At 41.1% G+C, this 10681-nt stretch overlaps 1 protein-coding gene across 1 annotated transcript; it reads right to left on the reverse strand.

Moving 5' to 3' along the window:
* Window positions 1–3896: 3896 nt before the first annotated feature.
* On the reverse strand, window positions 3897–10288 carry LOC134107856 (polyunsaturated fatty acid lipoxygenase ALOX15B-like). The gene is made up of 16 exons (XM_062559803.1): window positions 10270–10288; window positions 9168–9261; window positions 8837–9014; window positions 8364–8568; window positions 8156–8237; window positions 7896–8018; window positions 7709–7812; window positions 7358–7521; window positions 7075–7218; window positions 6529–6729; window positions 6304–6390; window positions 6028–6197; window positions 5060–5181; window positions 4840–4940; window positions 4427–4597; window positions 3897–4273 (listed from the first exon to the last, which is right to left on the reverse strand). The coding sequence occupies exons 1-16, from the start codon at window positions 10286–10288 to the stop codon at window positions 4094–4096; spliced, it is 2145 nt and encodes a 714-aa protein (XP_062415787.1). The 3' UTR covers window positions 3897–4093.
* Between the last annotated feature and the right edge of the window lie 393 nt (window positions 10289–10681).

Here is a 10681-nt window from a genome sequence, read left to right on the forward strand (position 1 = left end):
TGGATTGGCTATAATCAAACAGGTAACCCTCTAATTCTGGAGCAACAAAGTTACAGCACCTTATATAAATCCCTGACATGACAAAGTGGAAAACAGGTCATTCTTTCCTTGAGCAAGGAAGTTAACTAAGTTACCTAAATCCACCAGGTGTCATTATGGCAGCACCATGCACCTTCAAATGGTTTGATCAAATACAACTGGCGTTTCTCATCCCTTACGTTAATGGAATTTGTAAAACAGCTAGCCGCTGGATTGAATAATAATGATGTCTATAAAGACTGTACCTACATTAGATGGTTTACTTTGTTTTAAAGTAGTCAATCTAAAACCTGAACTAAAATCTTTAGGGACACGTTTAAAAAAAAAAGTAAGATATTCTAACATGACCGAAAGCCTTTAATAGACAATAATCCAATAGTCTACATTATTCAAAATCAACATGTTAAGTGACCAGGCACATATTTTATTTATTTGTTAACAACTTCATCAGGTTAGTGTTAACTGGGGTTGGAGAGAAGACCTACAGGGCACCCCTGCTTCTTTTTTTTTAGTTAGTAAAAAAAAAAGGAAACGATAGTGAGCTCAACATTAAATGAATTATTAATAATGTAATAACATAACTTATAACAAAAACTTATTTCACCAGTAAATTACTGTTAAACGACAAAAACAACATTTTACAACAACTTCAAATGCAGCACAAGGCTGGCGAGGCGAATTTCAAGTGAACGCAACATCTGTTTGTTTTTTAGACAACGGCAGCTACAGACTGTGAAACACAGACACACTTTACACCGTTTATCTGTCAGTATTTTAACCGTGGTTGCTCCATTGACATATTTAAAATATATATATACTTCAGCTGCTAGCTAATGGTAGGCTAACGTTAGCTGCTGTCTAGTGTAGTGTTTACTAGCGTCCCGTGCAGCGCTGTTTCACTTCCCTCTAACGTCCGTTTTCGGAGCATCAGGGAGAAGCGGGAGGCATTTTAGTGGCATCTAAATAAGGCACCGAAATCAGAGTTGCTATTTGGTCCGGTAGATAACGGCCGTTAAGACGGCTGTACCGTATTAGCAACGGGTCTCGGACCCCCCCCCCAAAAAAACCTCTTCGGATCTACACGATTCACGTAGATGACATTTTCCCATTTAAAACTCACAGACTTGAATTAAGTCCTCGCTATCTTTCGTAATCACTGACTGGAAAATTATGTTGGCATGCTAGCTTTGAATAACTAGTCTAGCTAACTGCTAACTGTCTGCTGTTAGCTGGCAGATTGTTTGGCTTCATATCTATGCTTCATACACATACAGCTAGCAAGAAACGTTGACAATATCTTCTAATCATCTAACTTAATGCAACTTTTGATATAGGAACACCAACTACAAATATTTTACTATAATAAGCAATTATTATGGAGATATAAACATAATCGAAGCACTTACGGGATTTTCATTAGGGTTCTTTAGATTTCACTCTTTGTGAGGCTTCGTTTTTGCCGCGTTCGACAGTAACCCACGTGTCTGCGCCACAGACTGTACTGTTTACGCCGGAGGACCACAACAACAACCTGTGATGCTATTAGCTGCCCTGATTGCTGCTCAATCGTGCTAGGAAATAAAGTAATTGTTTGTTATAAATATAAAACGTCACTAAAGACCTATAATTACACAATCATTTTTAATGTTAAAAATATTTTTCGGGGACCCCCCAAAATCTAAAAATAAATTCTTATGGAGGGTCCCCAATGGCTTATGGGGGGTCCGGAACCCCCCCAAACCCCTTCTCATTTCGAACCCTGCTCCCCTGTATGCTTTTGTTCCTCTAGTGAGCCACAAACATGTTTCCCTAAGTTCTACTCTGGTGGTGGGTGGCTAATGAAGTGAATGTGTTGCTTTGTTAAACTTTAATTCAATTCAATTCAATTCATTTTATTTTGTATAGCCCAAAATCGCAAATCACAAATTTGCCTCAGAGGGCTTTACAGTCTGTAAACATGCAACATCCTCTGTCCCGAAACCCTCACATCGGCACAGGAAAAACTCTTCAATGGGGAAAAAAAGGGACGAAACCTTAAGGAGAACGTCAGAGGAGGGATCCCTCTCCCGGGATGGACAGACTGCAATGGATGTCATGTGTACAGAATCAACAATGTAAAAGATGTACAATATGTACAATATATTCAATTTCTCTAACAGAAATGACACAAGTAATTGCAAGTAGCAGAACAGGTGTACGGCAGGACCACTGCAGGGACAACCACCATCAGGTCGAACCACCATCCACAGAGGCTTCTGTGGGGAGGGAGAGCAGAAAGATGTTGGTTTATGATGACAGTAATATGAATCATATTTAAAGTAATGATGATGGCAGCAGCAGGTGTCAGCAGAGCCATACCAGGAGTCAGAAACGGGGTCCGCACGAAACTATGATCCACGGAGACCTGCTAGGCGAGAAAGCACAAAGAACTCCGGAAAGAATCTTAATTAGTGATGTACATTAATAAAACATGGATGATTGTGGAAGGAGAGAGTGAGAGTGAGAGAGGGGCTCGGTGTGTCCTAAGAAGTCCCCCGGCAGTCTAAGCCTAGAGCAGCTTAACTAAGGGCTGGTCCAGGCTAACCTGAGCCAGCCCTAACTATAAGCAAGATCAAAGAGGAACGTTTTAAGCTTTATCTTAAATGAACTGACCGAGTCTGCCCCTCGGACTGAAAGTAGAAGCTGGTTCCACAAAAGAGGAGCTTGATAACTGAAGGCTCTGGCCCCCATCCTACTTTTTAAAACTCTAGGAACCACAAGTAGCCCAGCATCTACGGAGCGCAGATGCCTAAGACGGTGCCTCACCAGCAAGTGCCTTGTAGGTGAGGAGAAGTACCTTAAATTCTATTCTTGATTTAACAGGAAGCCAGTGCAGAGAAGTTAATACAGGACTTATATGATCCCATTTCTTACTTCTTGTTAATACACGTACTGCAGCATTCTGAATCAGCTGGAGAGGTTTAAGCGATTTACAAGAACAGCCTGATAACAAAGAATTACAGTAATCCAGTCTAGAAGTAACAAATGCATGAACTAGTTTTTTTGCATCACTTTGAGACAGGAAGTTCCTGATTTTCGATATATTACGTCGATGAAAAAAGGCAGTCCCTGAAGTCTTCTTTATATGAGAGTTGAGGACATATCCTGGTCGAAGAGAACTCCAAGATTTCTGACGGTGCTGTTGGATACCAGAGCAATTCCATCCATAGAGACTGTATCACGTGACAGCTGACTTCGAAGGCGCTCTGGGCCTATCATGATAACTTCCGTTTTTTTCCGAGTTTAACATCAGGAAGTTGCAGGTCATCCAAGTTTTGATGTCTCCAAGACAATACTGAAGTCTAACAAGTTGGTTGGTGTCTTCTGGCTTGATCGATAGATACAGTTGAGTATCGTCTGCATAACAATGGTAGTTTATGCGGTGTTTTCTGATAACGTCGCCCAAAGGAAGCATGTACAGGGTAAATTGAATCGGTCCAAGCACAGAACCTTGTGGAACTCCGTGACCAACATTGGTGGTCCTTGATGATTCACCGTTCACAAACACAAACTGGGATCGATCTGATAAATATGATTTAAACTTTACTTTTTTATTGTGGCCCAACAACTTTGTTAATTTATTTTGGTTAATGTTTCCTTTAGTAGAATATTTGGAAAGATAAACACACTTTTTTGCAGTAAAAATCTGTTTCCTTGTGCCTGGACAACAAGGACCACGACAAGGACATAAATGAACGTGATGAAAGGTGAGGTTCAATATGAGGGAAGGTTCACAGAGCTAAGCAGCCATGATGCCCACCATGCACAACAAGACACCGAGGAATGGGAAAACGTTGCTTATGTTTATTTTCTGCAGGGAATATTCATTGAAGAACCAAAAAAATGTTTGATGATACAAAACAGTAAATTCAGAAGTTAAATTGATCAGCATACCACAAACATGTGCACCGTTTCATTCCAGGAAAAGACCCAACATGCAGTTCTTCCCTTCCTAGTTGTTGTTAATGTGAAGATGAATTTGGCCGACATCTGAGGATATCACACCTTCTGATATTCAAATGCTCACGCTATTTTCTGTTACCAGTGGATCCAGGTATGTGTAGGGAACATGGAGAATGTGGTTTCTGGCTCTGATCTCAGCTGATAGCACTTTAAGCTCTGCTTCAAAGCGCTTTATCAGCCTGCAGGGTTGTTTCTCACCAAAGTGTTCCTCTGGGTACTGGCCAAGAGGAACCTGGTGACAATGATACATATAAAAAAAGAAAGGGTTAGAGTGTGAACTTTGAATTTAAAATATTGTTCAGCTTCAGTTAGCAGAACATTAACAACCTATACTTGAAACAACTTGAACATGCATTCTGATTTGATTAAAGACTTGGGCTCTTACAAAGTCAGTGGACTGCTTGCTGAGCAGCCACAAGGTGGCCATCCCCTTAACGGTTGTGTTGACATCAGGTAATGTTTGCAGCAGCGTGGCCTCGCTTGCTCTCCCCTTTGTGGTGGGCGGAGGTTGTTGTAGGGAGCTGGGAGTGTTGGGCATCCAGCCGCCGTAGTCATACTGTGATCAATGAATGAAAGAACTGATGAAAAGGCCTTGAAACGTTGCCATCTGACAGTCCTTCAACTACTGTGGTCACCACTAAAGTGTTGTATTGGGATAAAGATAGTCATGGTCCCATGAGGATGACTCCTGATGATCTTTGGTGAAGCCTCACAGTACCGCTAACATGGCTGAAAACTGTAAATCTCATGAAATTCACTCCACAAGAATAGCACCAAGCAAATAGAACAAGTCCATACCTGTCCACTGTTCACCGCCGAGTGCTGTCCTGAGCAAGTGAAGATGACCATGGTGACAAACTTCACCAAACCAGCCACAGTGGTAAAGCCCTGGGGGATTCCTGACAACCAGAGGGAATAAATGGTTGTATAGACGACAAAAAGTTTGACTTTTATTGTATTATGGTTCTAAAATAAGCATATTTTCCATCATTAGGATTGAGCTTGTCGTTCAGCCCACCTGGGCCGGTTTGAGAAAGGAATCCATATTCAAAGATGTCTGAAATCCACTTCTGCAGCTCAGAGTCCTTCTGGACTTCAGCATCAGTCTTGTAGTAGAAGCTCAGCACGCCCTGCACAAACCTTTCAGAAATTGTGGATACCTTCCTTAAACAACATTCTCAGTTGAATTGTACAATTTGTATAAACTGCAGTAATATTCGAATGCAAGACATTTCAAGGCCATTGCTTAAGAATGATCAGTTGTGCCTTCTCTTTAAATAATTTAGTGCAACAGCTTATTCAACAAAGAGGATCAAATAACTTCAAACAAACAGCTTGACATAAACTTCTAATACGGGATGCTGCTGATGAAGGCCGTTTTTAAAAATATTTTAAGGATCTTCCAGTCTCTGTGCTGATAGGATAGTCACCTCTCTGCAGTAGCTTCATAGTTAACACAAAGACCTGAGCGTGGTTTTCATCCACTCTTTTCTTCAAGAGAAAGTAAAACTCCTATTTCCGTATGCGCTGAATTATTCTTTTCAAATAAAAGGATATTAAGCATTTTGTAATTCCACTTCAGTTCCCTCTTTCGTTAAACATGTGATTACATTCAAACATCACCCGCCTTTGTGTCATCAACACCAATGATTTCTTATTGAAATGACACCTTCAATGATGAAGGGCAGGGATGTCCCCTCCCTGATCCCTCAGTGTAGGACGGTTAATTTAGAAAATGTCATCCGTCACTCAAGAGGTAAGTCAATCATTTACTGTCTAGTCATACTTTCAGGCAATAGTAATCAACTTTGCAGCAGTGCCTCTGGTGGCTGTTAGAAAGGATGGAAATAAACACTTTTTTAAAGGGGAGAATAAGTGGTAAAATGAGCAGCTAAACTGATCCTTTGTGACAGTGGTCCCAAACCACCGGGCCACTTGGTACCGTGAAGCAGCTCTTGTTCTCCAATACCAGAATAGCTGCATTACCTGTTGATGATACCCCAAAGCTTGAGTCCATCATCTCTGTAGTAGAAGTTGGGCACGTCCTCCAGCCCACGCTCAGCGATGTCGTCTGGAATGCAGAGGGAGCTGTAGGTCACTGAGGACCACAGTCTCTTCAGGAGTGTCTTCATATCGTCTCCCCCCGAAGCTGCGATCTAGTAGACGTTAAAATATGTAAGGATTAGAGTTAGAAATTCTGAAGGAGACATTGAAATGATATAAATACTGTATTTATTTCTTAACGTATTTAGGTGTTGGTACCTGTGGGAAAACTCCAGACTCAGATATTAGAAAGTCTCGAGCTAGGTAGTTGATCTGTATAGTGTAGCGAGTGTGAGGTGCAAGCAGCTGAAAAAAAGAGGAAACTTGAATTACTTCAAGGCACACATCTTCATGCCTCCATGTGAATACCTGTCAGGATTCATGAACTGTGAGACACAGGAATCAGCGACTTGATAAAAAGGAAGGATTGTCCCTTTCCGTTACCTTGTACAGCGGATGCACCATGGGCACGTTGCGCAGCAGGGACACGGTGAACACTTCAGCCAGCAAATGAGTGCGCAGCAGGTGAGTCCCGAGTTGATGCTCGTTGAAATCAGCACTTCTCACAAAAACTTTGGCCAACAACCAGTCAAACCCATCAGTGGGAAAGAAGATGGGATTATCGTGTGCAGGGATTTGCTTCAGCTGCAGAGAAGAAAAGAGGTCTGGTCACATCCATCTCTTTAAGCTGTTAACACATGTAGTCAATATTTATGATCTCTAAGAGCAAATTCATGATTTCAGATCCCAGGTCAGAGCAATTCTCAAATCTTTGTCAAAAAGAAAAGGGAGAAAATACGGCAATTTCAATAAAAATATTTGAACAACCTTTATTCTCTGATTCACACTATTCATAACTAGTTGAGCACTCTATTTGTGTCAATTCTCTAAAGGTTTTTTGATCTTTTCTGCACAAATGGCATTTATAGTATGGTGGACTCTGTCATGGAAGATTGTGCATTCATTCCGCTATTTGGTCGCTAATCTTACCTGAATAGCAATTGGCATCAGCTCATCATTGCTGGTTTTATGAAGCAGGACCAGAGGAGCCATCAAGTACTGCTTCTTCCCGTTGATGACGTTTGGCATCAGTCCATCCAAACGCTTGTAGTCACACAGGAATATGTTTCCTTTCTTTTACAATTTGGAGTGAGGATGAGAAATAAGTGGATTCAGAGAATATTAATCACACTAAGTCAATGCAAGTGCAAACATATATGATACATATACATATATACACACATACATATATGATCAAAGTCAAAACAGTCACCTTCATTTCATCTGCCAACCTCCGACCCTCGAGGGAGAGCATGGCCTCTGGCACAGGAAAGTTACCAGGCAGGGCTGAACAACGTTGGATCATCATGGGGTTGGCCCCGTTTAGAAACTGGTAGCCAAAGAAATCATCTTCCTTCCAATTATCCTGGACATAATCTGGAAAGAAAGCACAGGTTACCATATTGGAGTTTTAAACGTTCTGCTAGAAAACAATTTTGTGTATTACATTTATCCCATATTTATAAAGCTAAGTAACAAGAACATGAGTAACATCTTTTTAGGTGGCATCATGAGCATTTGAACCAACACCATCCAGTATGTCATTAAACCAGGCCGACAGTACCTGAGATGTCAGTGTCTTTGCAGCAGAACACCTTATGGATATGATCAATATCTGGCCAGTTCTCCTGGCAATCAGATAATCCCTTCAGCTGCAACTCCACCAGCCTAAGAAATAAAATGAAGAATTAAAAATCATCAATAACCTTCAAAAAATGTTATAGGGAAACTCAGTTCCACAGAATACTCACGCAGTGGCTTCTGTGAAGATAAACTCTGAAGCCTTAGTGAAGGAGAACCAGACCTCATAAGGCAGAGAAAAAAGGCCCTTTGTCTTCATGCAGTGGGGTATTCCCTCTAGATACTCATCCCAGCTGGTAAATAAAGAGCAATGAGGAACACCGACACAAGTCAATAAGCCCTTTAATTTAGTCTGTAAGCACAATATACTTAACTTGCGTGAAGGTGAATGTATATTTTTGGATGCATGAAGCTGTGAACGACTGCTCACCGGTAGTCTTCCTCTCGCTGCTTCAGCTCCTGCATCCGACTGTATCGGCCCAGATCGTTGTCATCCTCGAAGACTCTCAGAGCTTGAAGAAATAAATAAGACGGCTTCAAATTGTTAATAAACACATTGTGTTGGTTACTCCTGCCTTAGAGACCAGCTTCTCCTTCTTTCACGTCTTACATGAGGTCTAAGTCCGATTTACACAAACCTTTTGCCTCCCTGAAGCGGTGCACCTCACTGTCAGTGATCCAGCGATGGATGGGAAACATGTAGGTTTTACCCTCAGGGGACTTCACTTCTATCTTGGCAGGGAACCAAGAATCTTCAGGGAAGATGCTGAAAGGCTCTTTATCAAGCTCTATCAGGACCAGCGATCCAAGAGAGACGGGGCAGGACACAGTGAAAGAAGTGTCCTGGATTAAGAACAGGAAAATGGTTAGCATACCATACTGAATGGAGACAAAATATAGAATGTATGCATATATATAATAATTATTTAGAAGCTCATTATGATTTTTTGCTTTGGTCACCAAAGTTAAAGAGTTAAAGTGCAGCTTTTATCCTGTTGATCTTGTAGGTGGGCGAAGGATAACAAAAACCTCTGGTTGATGGAAATTTGATTCAATAATCTGAAGTTTAGGGAGAGTGTCATTCATTTAGATAAGGAAGTTTCAGACTCACTGCTCCTCTGATGAAGGATAGGGCTCCTTTATATTTATCGAGCCAGGTGCGGTCACTCTCCCCATCAGTGCCCACCAGCTTGATGTAGACGTTGTTAAGGGTGGCGGCATTGGCCACATCGGTAGTGTATACGGTCACTTTGTAATTCACAATTTTCATACTTGCAGGCAGAGGAATCCTGGTGGAGAGAAACACATTAACCTTACTAAAGATTCGTCCAACTGTTATACCAGATCAACCTCAATGCAAAGAACCTTCAACAGACTGCTATCACAATGACAATGGCTTTTGCAAAATACATAAGATGTAACATTAAAGGTTTCTTGCTCACCACTCAGGCTCCTTGGATGGACTCTCGATGTTTGTGTTGACGGGAACACGGACCCTTCTCCTTTTATACACACCGCTTTGTGGGAGTTTACAGCCTGTGCAAATGGATATGGATATTGGATGTTACACAACTGTTGACACTTCCAGCACATCAATCATTATTTGTAGGTGTCACCTTCCAAAGAATTCTCTTCATCTTCTAGGAGATCAGTGTGTCTTCAATCATTAACTGAAGGAGTTTGGTTCCAAAGAAGTTGGCCAAATATTGTGTCGAAAGAGAGAAAATTTCGTAATGCTTAAAAACTGTCGCAATTATTAAATGTGCCGATGTGAAACGCCATTATGAGGGACAATGAGCTCCTCCGTGTGAGGAGGAAAATTACCCTGATGCATTAACGCCCAGGTTTAAAATCAACTTTCCCACAGTAGCAGGTGACAGATGCCGTTTTCTTCCTGGCAGTAACATGGCAGTAACACAACTACGCCACACAGTTTATATAAAAGGTTATATATTATAAAAAGGCGATATATATTTGTAACACATTTTAATAATGAATTCTTAAAAGAACCAAAATGCATCCGTTTTTTATGACAAAAAAAGTATGTGCTTCAATCATTCCTTCAGGAAATTGAGTTGATTTTATCAACTTTATCTGAATATGATTATTATTATTATTATTGTAAATATTGCCATTGTTTTTTAAAAAATTTTTTATTAGTAGTTCTAAATTTGCAACATTAATGCTTTATAATTATTTGAACAATTACTTCATATGCATTGACCGTGTTGTCATTTTATTGTGTTTATTCTGTACTCATTGCACTCCTGTCCATCTGATACGTGGATCCATCCTCTGAGGTTTCTACTTTTTTTTTGGCCATTGAATATATTCAGGGTGAGTTTGTCCTGTTCTGACATGAGGGTCTTGGGCAGAGGATGTTGTATGTGTACAGGTTGTAAAGCCCACTGAGGCAAATATGTCATTTTTGGATATCCAAAAAAGGTTCAATGGAATTGAGCGGCTGAGGTCTTTAAATTTACATCTAAAATTCAGTTTGGGGCTTTTATCACAGCTTCAGGCTTCACACCTGTTTTCACTAACCTTCCAGCGCGTCAGTCATTTTCACCTTAAATATGTAGGTGTCGGCTTCTAAAGAATTCTCTTCATATCTTGCAGGAGATCAGTATTTGTACACTCACTAACTGAAGGAGTACTGTACCGAAGAATTTTCCTTTGTACCTTTTTCGGTTCAGTCATTGTGCAATCAATAACTGTAGGTGTCCCCTTCCAAAGAATTCTCTCTCGTTCCCCTTGGCCCTCGTGGGAATGCAAAAGCATGACACGGAAACAGCAATTTGCCTTTGTGTTGTAATGGCCCGATTTTATTGGCCAGGCATCCGGGCGGACGCGCGCCGCTGGTGTGCGTCCTGCCCGGAGTGTCAATTGGTCAATTCACCAGCCATACCACGTGCCCCGCTGCGGCCGCTACCGTTGGTGGAGGTTCCGTTCGAGC

The sequence above is a fragment of the Pungitius pungitius genome, chromosome 20 (genome assembly GCF_949316345.1).
Source record: "Pungitius pungitius chromosome 20, fPunPun2.1, whole genome shotgun sequence".
In the NCBI taxonomy this organism is placed as follows: domain Eukaryota; kingdom Metazoa; phylum Chordata; class Actinopteri; order Perciformes; family Gasterosteidae; genus Pungitius; species Pungitius pungitius.